At 33.1% G+C, this 24,702-nt stretch overlaps 1 protein-coding gene across 15 annotated transcripts in view; it reads left to right on the top strand.

Moving 5' to 3' along the window:
• The window catches only part of by (focal adhesion protein tensin), a 572,440-nt gene that overhangs the window by 369,170 nt on the left and 178,568 nt on the right, over positions 1–24,702 (top strand). For 9 of the 15 annotated variants that reach the window (XM_074132644.1, XM_074132635.1, XM_074132647.1 and 6 more), the window contains 2 exons: positions 10,584–10,621; positions 15,583–15,621. The exons of 3 other annotated variants lie outside the window; for them this stretch is intronic. In XM_074132644.1, coding sequence (XP_073988745.1) covers positions 10,584–10,621; positions 15,583–15,621 — 77 coding nt within the window. The remainder of the gene's footprint in view (positions 1–10,583; positions 10,622–15,582; positions 15,622–24,702) is intronic. 3 more of the 15 variants (XM_074132642.1, XM_074132648.1, XM_074132649.1) reach the window with 1 other exon arrangement.

Raw genomic sequence — 24,702 nt, 5'->3', positions numbered from 1 at the left:
ATTGCGTAGAACTTTAATATATGAAACAGCCCATAACATATTTTTTTTATTTTGACACGTGTATTTACAAAGGTTTCTCCTTTCTCTTCTTGTAGCGTCAAATTACTAGCTTTGAAAAAATATTAACAGCGCCAAGGTCTTTGTATCAAGTGAGTTAATATATATATATATAAAAAAAAGCAAAAAGTCACAGAAAGCTAATTCCTGGTACTCTGTTTTGGTTCTCTATAGACAATTCCTTTTTACTAAAGTTTGGCCGAAATCGTTCAACAGGTATTGCGAGTCTATTACATCGGAACATCGGTCAAGTATTCAAGAGAGAAGTTCCAGTTTTGAGTGTGTGGGTCCGAGGAGAGTCGTTTATCAAGATTCGAGACCAGGATAGCGCAAATCTAAAATTTAAGTAGGGAATTATTGTTCATTATTTTTGGTGACTGAATCATGGTTTCAATAGGATGAAAAAATTAATGCCAGTTTCAGTCAATTATAAACTTTATTCTGCCGAGCTTTCGTCCTAGGGGACTAGGTCATCTTCAGGGCTAATTTACAATATACTTTTTTTACATCATTAGAGAGTTGGGTGTCTTCTCTCAGTCCATGAACAGACAAGACAGAAGACACCATCTAATGATGTAAAACAGTATATTGTAAGTTAGCCCTGAAGATGACCTAGTCCCTAGGTCGAAAGCTCGGCAGAATAAAGTTTATAATGACTGAAACTGGCATTAATTTTTTCATCCTATTAAGTAGGGGGAATTTGTACCATTGGGGAGGTGAATGGATTGCTGCTTGTCGAAGGGTGCATAGATTTAAATCTTTCTTCTTACAAAACCAGATTTTTCAAGAGTTTTTTTTGTAAATAGCGCGAAAGTCATATTGGAAGCAATGTCAAATATATCTAGAGATTATTTTAGTGAGGAATGACGAAATTGCGGCATTCAAAATTTGTATAAAGAGACGAAAGAGCACTTTCCAGTTGAACAACATCGGCGTAGATTTGCGTATTCATTGGTGTTTACAAAGAGCCTGTAAGGATTCAGAAGGAGCGATTGTTTGGGAAAGGATTTTAAGTAGATACTTGGGTAATAAGTGAAAGGAAGGATTCCCTTTAGTTTCCACAGCAAGCTAGGATGTCAAATGTTTTAAATACCTGGTCGGTACCCTTTCTAGTATAACCCTTTCTAGTATACAGTTTAACTAGATACATCAATAAAGTGTATTTAGTAATTTTTAGTAGATCACACCACGCACCACTCTGTCTGGTAAAAGTCTAAAGAATTTGGTAAAATTCAATGTTATCACAAAATTTAACTTTTACGTTGCAGTCGTTAAGAAAAATTCCTATTTACATTTTTTCCCTCTCTCCAAACAAACAAACAAACAATATTTTTTTCCATCGAGAGAAATTAAAAAGTTCATGAAATTCGGTACGAGCAATAATTGCTTTATATTGCCCTTATTCGTAGAAGACCTTGAAATCATCTTGTTTATTAAATTTTGTCTCGCGTGCTATCTACGTTGCCTGCTTCCAGGTATTTTATTCTAGCTAGAAACGATTAACATGATTATTCAGCGAAGGAATACTTGGGTAGATTGTGTAAGAAGGAGAATGCATAGAGAATTGATTTGAGTAAATAGAAGTTAAATCTAGAAGGTAAATTAAAGAAAACACCAAGAAAACACTACTAGACTAGATTTATATTTAACTAAATAACTACACCGACCTAATAAATGAATGATGGCTGCTGAAATGAAGTAACGTAGAAAAGATGGTAGGCGATTAGGGCAAAAGGTTTTTGGTTGTTGCTTCAAACGAGTGATTTGCTGGAATGTTTTTTTTTTCTTCTTTCTCTAAAATCCTCCGTCTTCAGCTTTCTTGTTGGCAATCCTCATAGCATCTTGCGTTGCCCCAGAAGTCTTGGCTAGTGATGAAGCTGGATTATTGTTGGGGGCAGAACCTTTTCTTACACAGTTAAGAAAAGTATAATGTAGGGCTATAAAACAGAAATCTCTAGCTACCTAAAAGAACTATTTATTTTTCCTCAAATTATATTATTTATAAAAGAAAATTGAAAGATTAAACTCTTAAGATTAAATCTTTAAAGTTATTCTCCTCAAATTCTTTTTGGTGGTGGCCAAGTATGGATTTTAAGTTTAATAAATTCTTATTTAAAAAAAAATACTGATTTTTGTGTGCATGTAAATATTATTTTTATTTACATTCTGCGTGGGTGCATATCTTAGACGGAATGAACGTTAGTAGCGAAGTAGGGGAAAATGTTCGCAATTATGGCATAATATCAAGATTAGATATCAGCGCATCTTAGCTATGCGGATGAACTTAGATGCAGTGAAATATTTTCGTTAAAAAAAAAAAAAAAAAAACTAATGCATTTTTATTAATAATGACAGCCGCCAGAATGCAATTACATAAATTGGTTTGCTACGTACACATCCTACCGGCATAAATCATATTACTTGCAGAAATTGAAGAAATGGTAGCAATCTTAAAAATGGAATAAGGTATCAGTAAAGTTTCTCTGGGTAAAAAGAGATCATTGAAAATTGCCCTAGAAAGCTGTCGATTCTAGAAGAAGTGGAAGAGAATTCAGATTACCGTCTTCTTGTAATGAACAAGCAACTTTTTAATCAATCCTAGGGTTTCTTTCATAATTATCAATGAAGAAAGTTCTTCTTTACTCTTCTAAGTAGGATACAGTTGTAAGCTGCATTTACTCTTTAGAAAAGATAACAGAATAAAAATAAATACCAAGACTTTTGGTAGCATAATAGAAGATAATCGTACAGCTGTAGTTAATAGTTAAATTCAAATCAACAGAAGTGATTATTTAGATTCTAGATTAAGTTATTTTCTCAAATAACACCTCTCCTTCAAGTAGATGTTAATTTATGGAAGAATTTACTTTTAAAACTTACAATTTTCCAAAGTGAGATACCATTTGGTACTTTTACTTACAAATAGATCTAGAATTATGATTTTACTGAGAATGAAATCTAAAAGCAATAAAGAATGCCTAACGTCTACGTCAATTGTGGGGCTACCATTCTACGGATAACTAGGTGTAAAGGTCTGCAATTGAAGAATCTTTCTTTTTTCCTCACACCCTTGATTACCTAACATCTTATTTAATTATTAGTTCAGAAATTGAAATACTAGTTTTGAAAGAGTCCGATGGTAGATAGAAATTATTTCTTAAGGTATTTTTGAAAAGAAAGAAACTGATTTTAAAAATCAGATTATGAATCCTCAATTTTATTTTTTTTAGTTTCCAAGGTAGAATGAGATAGTAAATGGGAACCCAGATATTGTTGATAAAAGATAATTGTGAACGGGAAAAAATCGTGATCTAAGCAAAATGATGATGTACCTAAACTAACTGCACATTATTAAAATAAACCCATCGATTCTGACGTTCTTTTTTTTATGTTTCTTTTCAAGTTTGCTTTTATTTATTTTCTTCTTTGCATTGTCTTAAAACATAATCTACATTATGATTATTATTTGCCTATTATATACTTAATAAAAAACATATCCTATATATAACTCAATTATATTTTTATGAATAAATTTCTATATTAGCAGACTGTTATTGATGAATATCTTTTTTTATACTGACCTTTTCTCCATTTTTCAAAGATATAAATCTGAATAAATTTATTTTTATTAAGAGGGTTAAAGTGTTGTTCTATACCTTTTTTATTTTTACTCTTGTTAGTTGCTAATAGCATAATGATTGTTATAAAAACATCGTTACAAAAAATAAAGGTGTTCTCATATTTCTTTTCCCTTTCAAGACATGATCCAAGTATAAACTCTTCCCTTTCAAAACATGACCAAAGTACAAAGGGGCGCAAGTTTTTGTCTTTTTTGTTTAGGTGAAAGGATGGATTAAAAATAAAATATCCACTAAATAGGAGATAAAAATCAAATCTTTTATTCTACTAGTCATGTTTCTTTTTCCTCCTTAGATGATTTTAACTACTGATAATTTTTTTTTTTATGAACCTGATACATTAATCTGATAAATTTATTTCTTGAAGATGGTGTAAATTGGACCAGTTTTCTTCACTCCTCTTGTAGTTGGTAATGAAGCTCCGCTTAAGTTGATTCCAAATTGCATTTAAAAAAGAAATTTAAGAAAAGTTAATTTTTCAGATGGGCTTTACGACAACTACCAGCTTACTTTACCACAAATTTCTTGTTTTATCCAAAAACATTTAAGACCTAGATGGGGAATCGGACCCCAATACCACATTACATCCGTAGTCTTTCCTGTAAGCTACTCAGAATTGATTGTTATGTATTCTAGTTGCAGAAACCCAAATTAACTTCAGCCTTAGTAGGAGATTTAGATACATTACAGCTTCGACTGCACAGAGAAAGATACCTTAATGACAACAAGGTTTTTTTGTAGGGCATTAAAATGAAAATCGGGATATGCCCATCATTCCAATCCCGCCTTTTCCATTACTGGGGCTTTCCCAGCTGTATTTTTCGCTGTCAAGTCTTATGTTTCTAGAAAGATTTTTTTTTTTTTTCAGGAGACTACCCCCCTATTAAATTCCTTTTTGGCCCAAATCTACATTCTTATTTATTTTTTATAAATCATACTTTATTCTGTCATTCATTTCTCAGATTTTAAACATTCTTTTTTGATGGTTGTTCTAGAATCACAGTTGATTATGGGTAGACAGTTCAAGGAGGATGAATGGAGAAATAAGATGAAAAGGAATTTTTTTTATCACAAGAGTATTGTATTTCATAAAACATCGTTTTTTTTGGGGGGGGATACGCTATGGTTGCCAAGTTCCAAGTCATTTTCTTTTATTTGCTATCATTAACTTCTTTTTATTTATTTCTCACTTATTTGTGGCTTATTTCTTTTTGCTGGTCTAGGACCCAAAAATATATATTTAAGTAAAAGTAATCGCCTATTTTTTTTTTTTTCAGGCAGGGCTTAAAATAAAGTAACTTTTTTCAAAAATGGTTTTTACATTTTTATGATTAACATTTGTTACCGAAATAAAGTTTATTTTTTTAAATAAACTTTATTTTTCAAAATAGAGTGCAATATGTAGATTGATTTTAGAAAAATAATAGTGATTTCCCACGCAAGTATAGATTCATATATGTTAGCTTTAGAGCCCTCTGAAGCATAATAGCTTCAAAGTATCTCTAATCAGCAGATACTCACACTTAAACTTCAATTTCTAATTTATTTCTGTCCCCTCATCATGATAGTACCCCTATCGACATAGGGTTTTTTTTTTCTATCTATCTCTATGTACCATTACGTATAAAAAATACTACAGGTAAATGCCTTTTGGGCAGCTATTCCTTAAAATGTGATCACTGTCGTTACATCTACAAATCGGGCAGAATGAAATCTTCTTTACTTACTGGTATCATAAACCCGAATAGTGTACACATCATAAAGAATGTACAATAGAAAAAATTATCGCAGTGATTAGATAGATAGATAGATTAGGCTAGGGCGGCCTCAAGGCCTACGCTACTGCGACCCCTTTGGATCTATTGTGGCTCCCCTCACTCTAAAGCTCACCCTCCAGACCTGTCCTTTTGATCAGACTCTTAATGCTGGTAAAGCTCACAGGCCTTGGTTTTTCCTCCCCGAAATGTAACATCCTTAGCCAGACGAGCCTTTCACACTGATACAACACGTGCAGTGCCGTTTCCTCCTCCTCTTCCTGACAGAACCTACATAGGCTATCATCTGCCAGGCCCCTATGCATCGCAGTGATTAGCAGGTAATGTATCCTACGCGGAAATCACGGGTTTTTCTAATCCAGCTGCTAGTCCATAGATTTCCTCTTTCCTAGGAACTTCTTATAGTTCTCTGTCCGTCCGGTGATATATATAGAGTTGTCTATAAAGAGAGAACACTGTCTGAAGACCGACACTGCACTGGAAAATACTCCGCGCCTTAATGTCCTGAAACAATTTTCTCAAATCTAGGCCTGAAGTCCTATTTCAAATCTTTCTATGGTAATCTTAACTAATTGTTTTATAAATTATCACTTTGTAGTCGGATTTTTTGGATAGCGTGGTGTTGCCGAATAATTTTGTTTGAAAAAATCTACCTGTTTCGAACCTAGATCTATGTCTCCCTAATTCCTTTTTTAACAATGTTTTTCTTCTCTTATTTCTTCGGTATTTGCGACCTACCTTTCCTTCTACATCCCTTTACAGTTCTTTTCTTTCTGTCATCTTTCTCGTATGACCAAATCAAGACAGTTCTCTTTGTCATGTAACACCGCATTAAACCTTGTGTTCTTGAAGCACTCTCTTGAAAAATCTTTCCCCATTCACTTGCTTTTAAATGAAAGAAAATAAAAATAGCTCAAACTCATTGCATACAACCTTTTTTTTTTTTTTTTTTCATAATAAAAAACGTAACTCAAAAATTGTATTAAATGATGAAAATCTAAGGTATGAAATGAAAGTTTTTTAGATTTCACTCCAATAGCAGCACTTCTGTGTCTAGATATGTATTATTAAAAAGATATATTACGGTTTCAGAGCACGTTCCCTTAGTAAATTGAAGTTAACAATAGTAAGCAACGTTCTGTATAACAATAGTGCTTGTAATCTTAATTCCTGGCGCATTAATCAATTTGGGCTAAAGTGATTATACTGGCATTTTCTCTGTTGATTAATTTTTTTTATTTGTTTTATTAATTTTATTTTTTTGTACCAGTTGGTGATTTGTCCTGGGGGTTACAACAAAGCTGTAGACCATGATGCCTTGGCTGTGTAAACAAAGAGCCAAAGTGACTCTGATCACACGGCTATTCATACTGCATGGTGGGTTCAGAAAGCATCTCTGTATAAGGTGGAGATTATCAGCTCGGAACCATTGTGCAGATTGTGACAGAAAGAGGAGGAAACTACCTCTCATTTATTGTTCGATTATGTTGTAATCGAGTGGTTGCGCTATTGAAATTTTTGGAACTTTGTGTCGTGAGTGAAATATGCCTGAAAACATTTAAAAAAAGATCGGGTATTTGATCATGATCGAAAATTGATCAACATCATAAACTGCAAAATTTGATATTGGTTTTCAAAATACCACCAGACCATCTAATTAGATCTTTTGATTGAAATCAATCGAACTTATTATCTTTTTATCGAATCGATTTTTTCATTATTTTCTTTTCTTTTTACGGAAACATACCCTCCTTAATCTGGGTTTATGCTTACTTATGGGTGTATGAAACAGTTCAACGGGAAGTAACCTACCACATTACGTGGGACCTGTTTTCTCCCGCTCCTGTTCTGCGTGAACGCTTTGGCAGGAGGAATAAACTACTCCTAATGTTCTGCTCTATTGCGTTACACTCACTGATTTGCGAGATGAGAATTTTTGGCTCTTGGAATGTAGTGGAGAAGGATATCGGTTGAGAAACCCCCTGCACCTTATAAAAAAAAGTAACCTGATAACCCTTAAGCGTATATCCATTTATTCGCTCAAATAGAAGATAATTTTTTGCTTTGAAAAATAGAAGAAGTGAGACAAAACAAGTTTTTTATTCTCTCTCTTTTTTAAACTAAAATTTACGTAACACATTTCTCTGCTTTTTCCACCCCAACTAAATTACCTACTCATTCACACATAATACCATAACCAAAGTCAGATCTAAGTCGGTGTGACCCTGTAAATAATAAATTACAGGGTCAGACTGTCGTAGGTTTTTTTTCTGATTTATTGGAGGGACCTCCTTTACAGGAATAAAAAAAAGAAGAAGAAGGGCTTATTCTATTTTTATAATTCTCTTTGTTGTGGTCACTTTATTAAATATTTCTTTTCATAATCCTTTTATTATTAAAAAAAAAATATATATATATACATATGTATATAAAAATAAATCCCTAAATCCCTAAAGAATCTAAACAATTTTAATATTGTTTAAAATTAATATTTTATGTTGTATAGTAGTAGGTTTTATGTTAAACGTTTTAAAAAGCGGTTTCGGCGTAGACTTACACACAATAAGCAGTATAACCAATTAGAATTCCTATGCTTAGGTGGTTTGTTTATTAAGGATTTTGAAAGGCCACATTGTATTCTTAATCCAAAATATATTTTGGGATAAACTCAGCCTTAGCCACTCAGTAAGCTGCTGCTCCCTCCAGTTAAGATTTAAGATTAATGGCCGGCCGTATTTTTATTTTATTATAATATATTTTTTTTGTTTTCCAAACAATATTATATTTAGTTATGTCTTGTCACAGTACTACTTCAACCAATCGTTCTGCTAGAACTATAGTTTATTATTGCAATTTTATTTTTATTTTCTTCAAGTAACAATAAGCCGCAAGATATTTTGTAAGATTTATTAGCTACAACCATCGGTAATAAAAAAAAAAAAAAAAAACCTGTGCATAAAGAACACACCATTGACATGACAAGGTCGGTTGCATCATAAATTATGTATTTGTTGTGTTAGTAATATTTATTTAAATACATACAAACACAAAAACATTACTTTTATTGCTACTGGCGCGGCCACTTTCTTTTATCCTTTTGCCTTGGATTAAGTTTTCTTTTCATTTAATTTATTTGGTATTGCACAATATTGATTGAGAAAATAATACGAGGGTCGTTTGAAAAGTCCGTGCAAAGTGAGAGAGATAGCACCACTGGCGCGTATCGAGGTTATGTTTAGTTAGTAGCATCTCTTGGAAGAACACACACCAAGTTTCAGCCAGATCGGTCTATTTCTTTGTGTTTGGCATTCGTTTGAATCGAGGAAGTCGAGTGATTTTCAAAAAATGGACGAAAAAGAATTTCGTGTGCTGATTAAACACTACTTTATGAAAGGCAAAACGCCTCAGGAGATTAAAGAGAAGCTTAATAAACATTATGGTGACTCTGCACCTTCGATTAGAACAGTTTATAATTGGCTTCAAAATTTTCGGAGTGGCCATATGGGCACAAGTGACGCTGAACCTTCTGGACGCCCTGTTGAGGTTACTACTCCAGAAACCATTGATAAAATCCATGATATGGTGATGGATGACAGAAGAGTGAAGGTGCGTGAGATTGCTAGTGCTGTGGGCATCTCGAATGAACGGGTACATAATATTTTGCATCAACATTTGGACATGACAAAGCTATCCGCAAGATGGGTGCCGCGATTGCTCACGCTTGACCAAAAAAACGAAATCGTGTGAAGTGTTGCAAGGACGGTTTGCAGCTGTTCCAGAAGAATCCGCAGGACTTTAAGCGTCGTTTCGTCACTGTGGATGAAACATGGATACATCACTACACTCCTGAGACCAAAGAACAATCTAAACAATGGGTTACCAAGGGGGAATCTGCGCCAAAAAAGGCGAAGACCGTTCCTTCGGCCGGAAAGATTATGGCGACCGTCTTTTGGGATTCGCAAGGAATAATCCTCATCGACTATCTGGAAAAGGGTAAAACTATTACAGGTGCATATTATTCATCGTTATTGGACCGTTTGAAAACCGAACTGTAAGAAAAACGCCCACGATTGGCCCACAAAAAAGTCCTTTTCCATCACGACAACGCACCAGCTCACACCTCAGCAGTTGTGGTCGCAAAATTAATGGAAATAGGGTTCCAACTCGTTTCACATCCCCCCTATTCTCCAGACTTGGCTCCCTCGGACTACTATTTGTTCCCCAATATGAAGAAATGGCTGGCGGAAAAAAGATTTTATTCAAACGAGGAGGTGATTGCAGAAACGAATGGCTATTTTTCAGACTTGGACAAATCCTATTATTCGGAAGGGATCAACAAACTAGAGCAGCGTTGGACGAAGTGTATAAGCCTAAAAGGAGACTATGTTGAAAAATAAATAAGGTTTACCCCAAAAAATTAAGTAGTTTTTATTTTTGCACGGACTTTTCAAACGACCCTCGTATGTAAAAGTAATTTAAAATTGACTACTATTTGACTACATATTTGCATTACAAATTGAATTTTTGGAATATATTTTATTAAAAATTTTAATAATTTATTTCTTGGAATATGCGTCAATTACACATATACCACCTGTTCAAACAAAGAGATTTTAATCATTATTTAAATTATGTATTATTTGTATTTCAACTGTGCAAAATGATTCTTCATTTTTTGTTTAAACTAACTCTGTCCATTAGTTGTTCAAACATGAGGAAAAGTTGTCCCTAAATCAGTTTGATATTTTGAAGGATTTGAATTCATTTTTAAGCTGAAAAGATTACTGATAATTTTCTTTTTAAATATATGTACATTATTGGCGAATGTTGATTTACTGAGTTATGAAGCATGGATTTTCCCATCAAGTTACGAAGTGGTGGAAGATTCCTCACTCAGTTCAAATCCTCTGCTTGTAGCCTTTTATTTGTTAGGAAAAAAAATGTGAATGAGTAAAACATTGTCCCCATCCACCTAATTGGTAGTTGGACGTAAGCCCCGTCTGAAAAAAAGAGGCGATTATTATTTTTTTTTTTTGCTACTCTTTCTAGATATGTACTTTAAAAATGTTGTAAAAAGTGACGTTTACTAATTTCCGGTTTTCTTTAATTTCAGGTAAGTGCTTTCTTGTTAAACGCTGTATTCCTGATCTCGTAAGTTTTCATTATGGTTTTACTTTTTATCTAAGATACTTCCTTAGTCTTATAAAGAAGTAGACAAGACACATTTTCAGGGATTTTGGCATTCCTGTGGATGTTCTTACCCTAAAAAACGCAAACGCCTTCCTTTTTTTTTCTGGCTCCTTCTAAAACATTCTCACAATATGCATAGACGAAGGTAGGTGCAAGAGACTGCGGGCAGGCCTTCCAGCCATAGGGACATTATCAATAAAATAATAGTAAGTTGTTTCCCTATTGATTTCTCATTTATGGCGTTTATCTTAGCCGCTAACGTCTGTAAATCATCAACTAGATAAATAGGCCAGAAGCAATAACCGTTCAATGAGGCCCTTTGTCTTGAGTTTGTAATACTTGATACGATTTGACAGATAGATTCTTCTAAAAAGATTCTTTGAACGGGTTGAATTCAGCAGCTGATCAGAAGTGCACTGAAAAGTTCTTGCTGGGGGTGAATTACAAAATTGTATTTTCTTTTTTTTTTTCTACTTCCTTCTACGTACATATTAGTTTAAGATACATTATTATATTCTAGATAACTTTAGAGAGTTATCTTTTTAGGTAAACAGTGATTTTGACAGTTCTAAAGAGAGATAGTAGTCACGTAATCAAAGTTACCTGTAATAACCTCGTCTTCATCATAGTAAATGACAGTCAGGCAGGTTGTCTTGTTATCTTTTGTCTCACATTTTAACTTTCCATCTACTTTACTGAGAAGTTTAACTTGGTTCTTTGGTGTACGCTGTTTAACACTAATGATTTTTTCCTTCTAATAGATGGTGCTTAACGTAATTATCATTAGTTCATTTAAATGCAGGTTTAAGACCTATCTGAGGAATGGAAGTAGGGAGGAATATTTATGTTCCTTAAATCATAACATCTAAGGATTCCGCCGCCTACTGTTCGCTCCTACAACAGGAAATTTAGAATGAAAAGTTTTTTATTTTATTGAGAATTTTGATGTAAGCTCTCATTCTGCCAGCTTCTATTTTATTTAGCTGTTTTATCGAACAACTCTTTTTTGATTAATGTTTATTTGAAACTATTGTTCCGCCTATTGGTGCCAAGAGAGACCATCAATACTTGAGCGGCCCTCCATTCCATGAAACAACTCACCTAGGTCCTTTTGGTATTGCTTGTTGGAGGCGGCAGTAATAACATCCCCTGTAGCCAACTCACTCCTCGCCTCCTATTTGGCTTCCTCACGGGGATTCTCAGTTTAGTAAATTAAAAGTAATCGCCCTATTTTTTGTTCAGTCGAGGCTTAGCGCCCAACTACCAGTTAGATATCGTAGATGGGGCGGAAGCTAATACTTCTCGGGATTCGACTGGGGATCTTCCATTTACAAATCCACGCTTCATAACCACCAGACCAAAACCCACACGCCCTCTTTCACGATTGAGCATTTTTTTTGTTCTCCAACATTCGGTGGTCACCCATCATGCTCTTCGGGAAATCCTAGATATATAGCTGAGAGTACTGCTGCAGCTCATGTTACCAGCTACCCCTAGCGTCCCCCCAAGTATTCTAAAGATAGCTCCTTCAGATTAAAAGGAAACGAGACACTTCTTTAAAGGAAGTTCTTAGGAACAGAACAGGGTGCCGGTAGTCAGGGATTGTAAGAATGCTACCAAGCATCCTTTCTCGTAATGTTCTTCATGTACGTATACTTTAAGCACTATCAAATGAATTTTTAATATGGCACGAAGGGCGAGTAGATTAGCCATTCCTTCAGGAATTTCGGCGCCCCTACAGAAATCCTAGCCTAAAACAATCCAGACATCTCGAAACACTCGCACTATACTCATGAGTCTGCAGTGGTAATTGATGTACACAACTATTTGGGGTTTAAGACGAACTCAAGCTCATTATCACACAAATTAACTTCACATATCTCCACATTTACGCATAGTAGACTTTATATACGATTTCATAATAAAAACCATCACCATGGAACTTTTATATCGCAGTAGATTTGTCTTTTATACTTAGCCACTACATCTTTGACCTAATTTTTCCTTTTTTCCTAATGAACGCACCGAAGATACGCCAAATAAAATGCAAGCCATAGCTTTGCAGTTTTTCTCTGGACCAACATTTAACCCAAAGTTAACCTTATTATAATTTTTACGCAACATTTTTTTTTTCTACACTTAAGTATCTTAACATCTTTAAATTTATTTATTTAAATTTGTTTATCAGCTGTTAGTACATAAATATTGTAACCTCCCTCATATTCAGTCAGACATTGTGGTGATAACATCCTAACTGAAGCCTTATTAGTTGTAAGTCAAATTTCTCTATTAAACAGCCTAATGATTTACCTCGGAATGATGGATGAAATTCGAAACTGGGAGGAAAACAAAAAAGATGCATTTGACCTGACTATTGGGTGAGTCCTCTTAATTTTATACCAATAAAATGGAATTATTTGTAATTAATATGGAGTTATTTGAAATTGAGTGTTCAAATTAATATTGATTCAGTGACGATTCTGTAAATTAATATTGATTCAATTGGTTCAAATATCGTAGTAAAGTTAAAATTTAAAAAAACATCCTCTTTTTTTCTCAAATGGTGACTGGGTTTAGAGATCGTTTAAAATTGTTTCTTCATTTGCACTTCTCTGAATTCATTCTCACTAAAAGTTTTATAATTATTTAAATAAAATTATTTAAATAACCATTTGCTTGAGCATTAAGTTGTATTGAAATGAATAAAAAAAAAAAGTTTTGGGTTTGAAGTTAGTCTGCTCCATACTTCTCTTTGCTCAGCTTTATCTTGACTTTCACGTTAAAGAATGTAAGACTATCCTTTGTTTTTATAAAAAACCTGAATAGTTTGAAGATATGGTATACTTACAAGTTTTCCTGGTTTTAACATCATCACAACTACTTGCCTGCCGGGTCGTGGCTTTCTGATTCAGTTTTTCCGCCAGTCAGTTCTTCCTGTGTAGCTACCCTCTGGTTATTAAGCATGATCCCAGATCCCCTGTCTATATTACATCTAACCATCACAATTTGCTCCCCAATTCGTCTTGTAAAGTTGTTTGCTCCGTCATCTTTTTAGAAATGATATCGTCTCTTCATCATCCACGCCCATTAGAGTGTATCCAGTTTCAACCATTTCTGCTTTTGAAAAAAAGAAATGACGCAAGTACGTAGCAAATCTACGACTTCCTCTTACTATCTTTCTCTTAACTACCTTGTTCCTTCAAACTGCAATTTCAGGAATTTATATTCAATTCTTACAGACCAATTTACTGGCTTTTAAAAAGCATCGTTAACAGGTTTCTAGACCTAAAGTAATTATGACAAGATTTAATAGGTATAAAAAGAAAAATTCAATTTGTGGCGAATTTTCAGTTTTTAATTCACAAATTACTCGTATCTCAGAATCACAGAAACATTTTCTTTAACTGTGAGGTGATGAAATTTCATTATTTAATTTGCATGCTTATATTTGGCAGTCCACTTATATATGTTTGCAACTTTCACTTATATATATTTTGTAATTCACCCCTAGCAAGAACTTTTCAGTGCACTTCTGATCAGCTGCTGAACTCAACCCGTTCGAAGAATCTTTTTAGAAGTATCTCTCTGCCAAATCGTATCAAGTATTACAAACTCAAGACAAAGGGCCTCATTAAACGTGTATTGCTTCTGGGCTTAGCCACCCAAGTTTATCTAGTTGATGTTTCGACGTCTTACATTTAAGATATAAAACTGCAGCCTAATTCTTAAAATATACATGGTCTTTATGTTTACAAATATATTTGTAGTCTTTAGGCGATAAAACAATTATTTTCCAGTAAATATAAAGTAGTAATTGAAAAAGCTTTAAAAACAAGCTTTAGGATTATTTAATAGAGTTCTTTATTCTTTTCATTTGGAAAGCTGCTTAGGTTTAAAAAGAGTTTGCTAACATCTCTGATTTTTTTAGGTTCTTTTTGTTTCTTGACTAGATACCCATGAGAATTGTGTAGGCCTTCTAGATGTTAGAAATTTTTAGTTTCTGCTCTTTTTCCTTTTTTTTTTTTTTTTTTTTTTTAATTAAAGAGAAAAGGGAATTTGGGATGACAACAGGGTACCGAGTATTCTGGCATGATTCCATGAGGAAATGTATTGGGTCCCCTAAAACGCTAGATAAAAGTCCAAGCTCCCTTTTATTTTTGGCCAAAAAAAAAAGCTACAATTGTTGGTATATTGTTTCTTTACAATCTTTTTGCCTTGTTTTAGGTTTTTTTAGTTTTAAAAATTAATATTTCGAAGTAGTTCTGTTTAGGAAGATAGTGGAGAGGTGAGTTTATTGAATGAATAGTTTCTGGGATCTTTTGCTTTGTTTTTGCAATTGAAAATTATTTAATATCTTTTAATTAATAAATCTGAATTTTTTATTGAATTTCTTTAAAATTATTGTTTTTAATGTGACCAACTACTTAACTTTTAAGAGCTTAGAATCTTATTTATTTATTTATTTATTTTTTGTAGTCTAGAACTAGAAAATGTCCCACTGAATGAGATTATGGGACTAGACAGGAGTCAGGAAATGTATTTTTAATGCATAAAGCCATTTTAGTTACAGACCTTCAACTGCATTCCATAATTGCGCTGAGATTTATTACAATGCAGTTCATTTTATAGCAGAGTGATAGTAACAAGATGATAAATCTATTTGCTATAAAATCTTCTTCTTTTTTTTAATAAATTGATTAATTGCTATTCTATTTGACAATATGTGGACTTTTTTAATTTTAAGATTAGTTTTACTTTTGTTTTTATTTAAATTTTTGCTGCATATCTTGTTTAATGTCTTATAACCGACCTAAATTGAAAGATTTTTCTGAAATTGGATTTAAATCCACTTTATATTATTACCCAATCTTAGGAAGTAATGATTTTACTAGCTTTATTTATTTATTTTTTTTTTTTTACAGGTGGGTGATTTCCTGTTGTTTGCGATTTACACTGAGTATGTAAGTTTATTTTTGGGTTATTCTACAGCAATGAATTTTTAATTAGTTTTAAGCTCAGACATAATTTTTCTTATTAATTGAACAATATAAAGGTGATGTCATTTGGATATTTTTCCTTTTGTGTCTCCTGTTCTTGGTTTTATTATTCTAAAGTCCCACTTGCACCATCTTGAGCTCATACTAGCGGCCCTGCACATGATCTTTTGGTCCTTTATTTATTCTATTTTTATCATCCAGCTAGAGGAGTCGTATCATCTACTTATTGAACATCATTTCATGCGGGTATTGTCAATTATTCTTTACTGTGTTGCAAACAATAAAGTAATTTTCCAAGGACGTTGTCTTACCTTTTCAGAGCACATAACATCGGCTAAATGGATAAGTTGGATTTCATTTAGTTCGTATTAGTACAGTTCTTAGATTATAATGAACTACCCAGGAAGAATATCGTTTAAGTTGGCCAATCGCTGATCGGGTTAAGATGATCTGTGTATCTTCTTTTCGGTATGTCCATGTAGACTTAAATGGGATATTCTATAAACTGCATTCTCTTGGACAGATATGAACTTGAGCTCACCTACTGCCCTTTATTGGTTCATTAAAATAAAAAGCTTAATCTGGCCGTACTTTAGAATTTATTATCTTATTACAATATTACGTTAGAGCAGCTGGACTAAGGTGTATTTTAATATTTCAAAATTGACCATATATTGTAAAATTTGTGGAGTTTAATGTTAAGCTACGTCATCATAACTGTTGAGGGTTCATGGAAAAGCGGGTTTTATATAGTGGTATGAGAGGGGTGAAAACATTAGGGCTGGGAAAACCGTAGGTATTTGGTGAGCAATATTTAAGTGAAGGATGTTGTAGAAATTTGAAACATATATAATGTACATTATGTATATTGTGTTTTCTTCATATCTATATTGGGGGACCACAAAGATATTCCCTCTTTTCCTGGCTTCACAATTCAAAAAAACACGACTATATCTTGGAAGGGATCAAATGACGTAATAAACAATTTATTAAAATTCACGATTTTACTTTTAAATATAATAAATACTTTTTTAAATGACCCTGAAATTGTAGTGTTATTATTTGTATAAAGCAAGTATATTTATAAAAAGTAAATAATAATATTTAAAAAATAATAATTTATTGTATGTATACATACATGGGAGGAGAGGATGATCTCATGTATGTATAATCGTGAAATAATGAGCTTTTGTTTTGTTTTAGACGTACATGCATATACAAACAATTTCAGTTAATGAAAATATTCAAATTTATGATCATTAACTATTTTCGGTGTGAAGCATTTATGAAAAGGAAAAAAAGTAAAGGATAACCATTGCTCTGAGTGCGTTTATATAACCTCTATATGTATGTTTAAAACAGAGTGTGTTTAATTTCGTTTTGTTTCTTTTATAGAAAACACCACACACGCTGCTTAGATAAAACATTTGAAATGCAACCACTCTCCTCTATTTGTCGGTCATATCTTTGAACGCCTTGTTTAGTAAGAGATCATTAAAAAATTGGATCTAGTCATACTCTATTTTGAAGCAGTACTTCTCGAATGAAGTGCATTTGATCTCCCATTGATAGTTGCCATTTATAGACATTTGCATGAGCTTTAAAAAAAGAATAGAAAGGGTGAATCATCATCATAGATATTGACAAACGTTTTAAACAATGAGCATCTCGTATTTTAGTGCACCAAGTCTCCTATTTCCTTAACTGTTATTTTTTTGTCTCTTAAGATCATAAGTCGAGATTAAATTTTTTTTTTTCGATCATTGTTTCTTCCTTAAAATATTCTCAACTGGAGTTTAGGTAAATTTAACTATTCCCGTTAAATGGACATTAAACATTCTTTAAGGTAATGATATTAATTTTGTCAACTATCATGAGAGATTATATTTCGAGCTCAGAGTTAGTGTAATAATTTTCGAAATTTGAAATAACTTCAACTCTCTCCCACAACCTCTGTTCCTTTTTTCAAGTAGTAGGCTGGCAAACTTCATAAAATATCAAGAATATATGTATTTCAAATTGTGCTTCTAATCTTAGGGCTGCTCTTTGTACTTAAGGTATTGGCCGTAATTAAGATATTAGGATGTCTGTTTGGAACCCATTGTCACCAGGAACATAAAAGTTATGCAGTTCTCAAGGAAGTGTTATGGTGACGAAATATGATTGAGGCATATTCTTCTAGGTGGGTGAAAAATTAAGGATTTAAACACAATGTTAGCTATGCCATTAACATCTATAATAACTTCTGCCATAGAAATCCATAAGTCTATGGAAGCCCAAATCTATTATTGGGTTTCTATATTCTTTCTTGATGTTAAATTCAACAAGATTGTTGATAGTTCAGTTTGAGTCGAACACCATCACACCTCAAATTCGAAACAGCATCGAGTTTATTTACTACCACTGGACCCAGATAGATAGGCAGATGGTTTCCAGCGGTTTCTTTTTCTTTATGAAAGATACGGCAGAATACTTCATCTCCATTTGGATTTTCAAACAACAGTTAAGGTCATAGTGTAACTCTTAAATTTTCTTAATTTTATGCTCCTAAAACATAAACATCAACTTTTATGACAGTTGGCCAAGTAACATCGTTTTATAGATTATTTAATGTACGTTCCTTCGATTGGTATAATTAAATTGGTTTAAGCTCTTAGTCTCTTTAAATGAAACAGGTTTTTATGGGGTTAGGAAGCCATTAACTTAAAAAAACAGTTACTAATCGAACCCCATAGTATCTTTTAGTTGCAAATGAAATCTAGAACCACCTTTTTCATTTAACTTTGTATGTAGATCGTGAGACAATCATATTCCATTCAAAAAGAGTTCTGGGGTGCCAATCTTAGTTTAGACTTCCCCTTGTTCAGTGAGTGCATACCAGAGAATTAAAACAGTTCAGAAGTAATAGTACTAGACCACGAAAATGATCTAAGTATAAAAAAATGTTATTATTTTGAAAGATTCATCCCAATTTATTAAATTAATTAAGTTTAAAATATCGATATTGCATAAGTAAACTTTTTGGTCCAACCTTGTTACGAAATTTACGTTATTGGGAGCAGAACAGTGTGTACAGTAAGTTCTTGAATAAACATTGTACACTGGTTGTTGTATAAATGAGGAAAGCTCGATTGGGGAAAATAAACATAACCGTGCTGCTATTTTTGTCCAGTTGATGAAAAGCTAAATATTTAAAGTTTCCAAGCTTTTTTTTTTTTCTTTTTTTTAGCTTTATTTTATTTTTTCATATTTTCTCGTTCACTTCTCCTTCATTTTGGTGGTGGTTTATAGGAAAAATGAATGAATAAATAATATAGGTAAGCAAACATTTAGCCCTGATTCAAGGGGAGTTTTTTTGGGGGGGCTAGTCGCGTTGACTTTAAATCTCTGGATGATTTCTCAGGGTTAGAAATCGTCCAGAGGGATATTCGGTTGGAAATTTTATTTTTCTCACAATTTTTTTTTTGTTTTGTTTGGCGCCCGGAAACTTTTTCATTAAACTTCAGGCATCCGGATAGTGAACATCTTACTGCTACTGTACAGAAGTTTAAGTGAATTACTTTAAAAGAACTTTAGTTTTTTTCATTAAGTATTTTAAAGTTATGAAACCAAGAAATGGAATTAAACTTTAAATAATTTTTTTTTTCCATACATTAATTACTCTTAGTCGAAAGAATAAAATTTATTTTTCCTCTTAGTTTTTACTGCTTGCTTTATCTAAAGTAGTTGTAGGAGAAGAAAATGGGAAAAAGCTGCCTCCAGTTTAGAAAAGTTCAGATACTTTTGAATCTTATTTCTCATCCCAAAGCAGTTCCCCCCTAATCTTTTAACATTTTCTCTGAGTTGTCTAATAAAAACCTCTTTAGAATGTTTTCCTATAAAGATTTAATTTCTCTCTCTCTCTCTCTCTCTCTCTCTCTCTCTCTCTCTCTCTCTCTCTCTCTCTTAAGCCATCAGCTTAAGGAATACTTGGAAAATAATAATCTCATGGATCCGTTTCAATCCGGTTATCGTGAGTGTCACAGTACACAGAGTGTGTTACTAAAAGTTACAGATGATATTCGTTTTGCTATTGATAAGCGCATGTTAACCATTTTAGTGTTGTTTGATTTTACAAAGGCTTTCGAATCAGTTAATCACACTCTACTTCTAAAAAAATTAAAATTATTGGAATTTTCTGATGCAACTCTTAGATGGTTTCAATCATATTTGTGTAATAGAAAACAGTCCGTTGTCTCTGGGCATGGAGATTATTCATCATGGGAACCAGTTTATTCGGGTGTACCCCAAGGTTCTGTTCTAGGTCCTCTTCTGTTCTCTCTGTATATCAATGATATCTCATCATCTATCAAGCATTGCAAATATAGTCTATATGCAGATGATTTACAGATATACCTTCATTGCCCATTGTCTGAATTAGAACAGGGTATAGCCCAAGTCAATTCCGATGTTTATTTAATTAATGAATGGGTGAAACAAAATTGTATTGAGTTTAATGTTTCCAAAACCAAAGCCATGATTGTTGGAAGTGCCAGATATGTCAACGATATTGATGTGAGTTCTATTTCAAAAATAACAATAGATCAGGCTTCTATTCCTTATGTAGATTCTGCTAAATGTTTGGGTGTCACTATTACTAGTACTCTATCATGGAATAATCATGTTGGTGACATATCTAACAAAATTTCTAAAACTTTGTGCCAGCTTAAATACAATAGGAATATTCTGCCTATTTCGCTAAGAAAACAGCTGATTACTACACTTATATTTCCGCATTTAGATTACTGTTCGCTAGTGTACAATGATTTAACAGCTGAATTGAACATAAAATTACAAAGGTCAATAAATTCCTGTGTTCGTTTTATTCTAAATGTAAGAAGAGATGAGCATATCACTCTCCTCATTTTATTTTTCTTAATTGGTTGAATGTCAAGTATAGAAGGAAGTATTTATTGGGAAGGTTTCTGTTTATGCTTCTAAAAAATAAACGTCCTGAATATTTATTTAATCTGTTTATTAGGAAGGCCCAATTAGATTTAAAAAATACCAGAACTGCTAATTTCAAATTTTATATTTCTCCATATCGAACAGTTACCTATAAAAATTCATTTCTTGTGCAATCTTCTCTTTTCTGGAATTCTTTACCTCTTACATTAATTCATAAAAGTACAATAGCTTCATTTAAAAATGCATTGTATGATTTCTTAATGCGGTCCTTCATAGTAGACGCTTCTCATTAGAGAATTTATTATTTAGTTTTATATCTATAAATTAAGTGCATTTCAATGTAATTTTTGTTATAACAATTTTACTTTTATATTATAGAGAACTTATTGTAATTAATTTTGTAATTTAAATTTTGTTTGTTGTCCTTAAGGGATATTGTCCCAGGACAAAATAAAAGTTTCTTTCTTTCTTTCTTTCTCTCTCTCTCTCTCTCTCTCTCTCTCTCTCTCTTTCTGTGGGTGTTTGGGTTGGGGGGATTGGTCGGTCTGTCACTTATGTCCTTGATATTAAGCTAAAATATTGCCTTCTTGGCTGATTTTCGAAACTACTTAATGTATGGCAATGATTTTTAATTGCTGGTACGAAATATTGTGTTTTAAAAAGGTCCATTTTTCATTGGGATACCATCTTGAATAGGTATTTCGTCAAAATCCCTCACCGGGGAAATCCCACAATATTGAATGGATTTTTGGAGGGTTTTTAAGATTCTCTCGGAAAATAATTCTAACGGACTTGCTTTCAACTTCTCAAGTCTTAAATGTCGAAGATTATAGACCAGATCCATCAACTATACAATGCTAATGTTATTGAACCGGAAGTGTAGATTTTTCCTAATAGAATTTACAACAGTTTTTCGTGCATTTTCTCGAAAATCACGCAAGTATGAAGGCAGAAGAGATCTTTTAAGGTGACTTTAATAGTCGATTTCAGTGAATTTTATTTTATTTTATTGTTTCAACTAGGTGTATGATATTTTAATGACAGCCATACTTGTTTTTCTGCTTATATTATAAGGTACAATTTTTAAAATAAAAGAATGAATATAAAATAATTGCTGGGTGTGTCTCTGTAGAACTGGAAGTTTCCCAAGAAAAATAATTGGCAAGGAAAAGTTATGGCAATTAAACCACGCCTCTCTCATTTAATTTATTTCTCTTTTACCCTTTCCTATATTTTTTTTTTTACCCTAACCTTCGTTAAAATTCTTCAAATTGCCACAACTTTTCTGCGGAATCGTCTTTCAATGTTAGCTTATTTGGTGGAAGTACTTTTACTTATAAGAAAATGATGGTATATAAGACCTGTACTTATATAATGTAATTTAAACTTATGATTTGATTACTCCTCTTTAGGGTAAGTTTAACTTAAATAAGTAGTTGTTAGGTTTACAATTGATCTTTGAGAATATTGGAAGGTTTTTGGCTAAAGGGAATTTATCAATCAATAACACTGCCCCCAAAGTCTTGAGTCAAGTTAATTTGCACCATCGAGTGGGAGAAAAGGCTTGAAAATTTCACGTTTACCTATTATTTAGCAAAGTAGTGAATTATTTGTAAGGAGGAGGATGGGTGAATAGACAAGAAAGAAGTTCAATAAGGCATCAAGTCACCTTGGTGAACAAGCTTTATCTGAAACATCTGGGTATTCGATGTCCTCTTACTTGGATCTCATCCCATTTTTACTGAAGCAACGACGCAGCCCCTCACCTGAATTGTTTGTTGATTTAGGAAAACGCCTTTAGATAGCGCCGACTTATCTTGTTCTCTCACATGTTCTATTGGGTTGTTTAATTGGAAGTGAGAAGAAGGCCATGGAAAATCAATAACTGTTCTCATTGTACAGAAAGATTTCCGACAAATTCTTGTAACATGAAGTCGTTCATCTAATGTGATATAGAATGGCATAGACTAGAAGAAAACTGGAATATTTACCTCTGAGCACCCACTCTGCTGCCTTGGATTAAGATCAGAGAAACCTTAGATCGTTTCATCAAAGACAGGGCTTGTGAGACTCTCGATCAAAGATTATATGGTTGACAAAGTAATGTCTTACTTTTGAAGGTCGTGTCAGTGAAGTGAGAAGGCAGAATGAAGTCGCATTTTATTATCGTAAACGTTTCTAATGGAAACCCATGAAGTAGTTTTTCTAATCTACCCAAATAGCATCTGATGGGCTCTTCCTTAAACTCATTGTCTTTTAAAAAGGTTGTTAGTTGTAAAATATCCAGATTATTAAATGATTAGGTTTCATTAAAGAATAAAATTAGAGTCACCTATAATGTCTATTTCGTGCAGAAATTAGCAAGTACTTAAAATTTCCACCTTCCGCGAGTATTATTATTACCTCCTTTTTACACCAGTAATTATCTTGTTGCTGACTTTTATTGATCGTATTTACTTTCGACCTTTATACTATAATTACTTTTTTTATGTATATAATTTTAAATTTTATTTTTGCCTTCCTTAAGCATATTAGGTTTAATTTTTTTTTTATGATCTCAAATTATTTTTATTGTTTCTTTTTTTATTACGTTTAGCTTTTCTTAACGGAACGAGGTATTTTTATTATTATTAACAGAGCATTGTTTTTAGTGCGAGTGAATTAAGCTATAAAAATTTAATGCCTATTTTTTATTTTAAATTTGTTATGTAATTTGTTATAAAAAGCTCCCCAGTAAAATTATTGTTGAATTGAGGTTTATTTTTTTAAAAACAAACAGTAAGCTTAACTTTTTTGGACGTTAATTACTGGATATAATTTATGGATAAAAGTTTTTTAATGGCTGCAAAAATTTGCGGGTTGGGGGGAAAAAAAATCTGGTACCTTTCAACTTTTTTCGTTGATCCATAAGTAAACGCTTGTGCTTGAATAAACTGAGCTTTGTTTTTAGCCAGTCGTTCACATACTTGGGCAAACTTTTTTTTTATACTTCTTTTTCGAACTTCGGGGACTTCAAAACGGATATTTTCCGCGTTAATTTGTAATAAAAAATTAAACGTCATTAATATGTCATTGAAAAAAAGTATTACTTCTTCTATCCTTGTTTGTTCATTCTTTTTTGAGACTGATTCATAGTTTCAATAGGATGAAAAAATAATTGCCATTTCAGTCGTGATACATTTATTCTACCGAGCTTTCGACCTAGGGACTAGGTCATCTTCAGGGCTAGTTTACAAAGTAATATTTTTACATTACAGGGTTGGTGTGTCTTCTGTCTTGTCTGTTCATGGACTGAGTGTGATCGGTCTGTGTGTGATATGTGTTTTTATTTATTTATATTTTTTTTTATTTTAGAACTATATTAAGAAGTATATGTACATAACGTATCCACTGGCTTGATTTCATGGGCAATCCAATGATGATAGCCGTCATAGGCCCTTAAGGCTTTAAAGAGGGCTACTGCCTCTCTGGGTTAGCCGACGTCAGGCAACCAGCAAGACCTCAAACGCCTCAAGGAGGGTTTGTGGGAAGAGCTGAGGTTAAGAAAGAGGGTTTGGATATGTGGATTTGAATGGAATGTAGTGCTGCACGAGAAACGAGACAAATCTCGGTCTCGGTACCGAGACCGAGACCGAGACCGAGACGAGACTTGAGCAACCGAGACCGAGACCGAGACGAGACTTGAGCAACCGAGACCGAGATCGAGACATGATATATATCTCGTCGAGAAATCTCGGTCTCGTCTCGGTTTTTCAAATATTAATTTTAGCTACAAAATTATAAAATCGTGTTCTTTATTAATAAATCATTAAAAGTTACGATTTTATTATATATGTTCAATATTACTACATCTATTTGACTTCGAATTACATAAGTAAGCAAGGTAAAGTAATCGCCTATTTTTTCAGGCGGGGCTTTACGTCCAACTACCAATTAGGTGTCGCGGACGGAGGCGACTAGCAAACATACTTTACTGTAAATTTCTCATATTAACCATTAAATAAAATCCAAGGCCTAAGACCGGGAATCGAACCCAATACCACAATACACATTAGCTTCGCAGATCTCGCACCGCTCGGCTACCGTGGCGGCCCCCTT

This window comes from Rhodnius prolixus, unplaced genomic scaffold (genome assembly GCF_049639745.1).
Source record: "Rhodnius prolixus isolate KJV_2025 unplaced genomic scaffold, Rpr scaffold_4, whole genome shotgun sequence".
In the NCBI taxonomy this organism is placed as follows: Eukaryota; Metazoa; Arthropoda; class Insecta; order Hemiptera; family Reduviidae; genus Rhodnius; species Rhodnius prolixus.
Note: the sequence above shows the minus strand (reverse complement) of the source record. Positions and strands in the feature narration are given on the sequence as shown.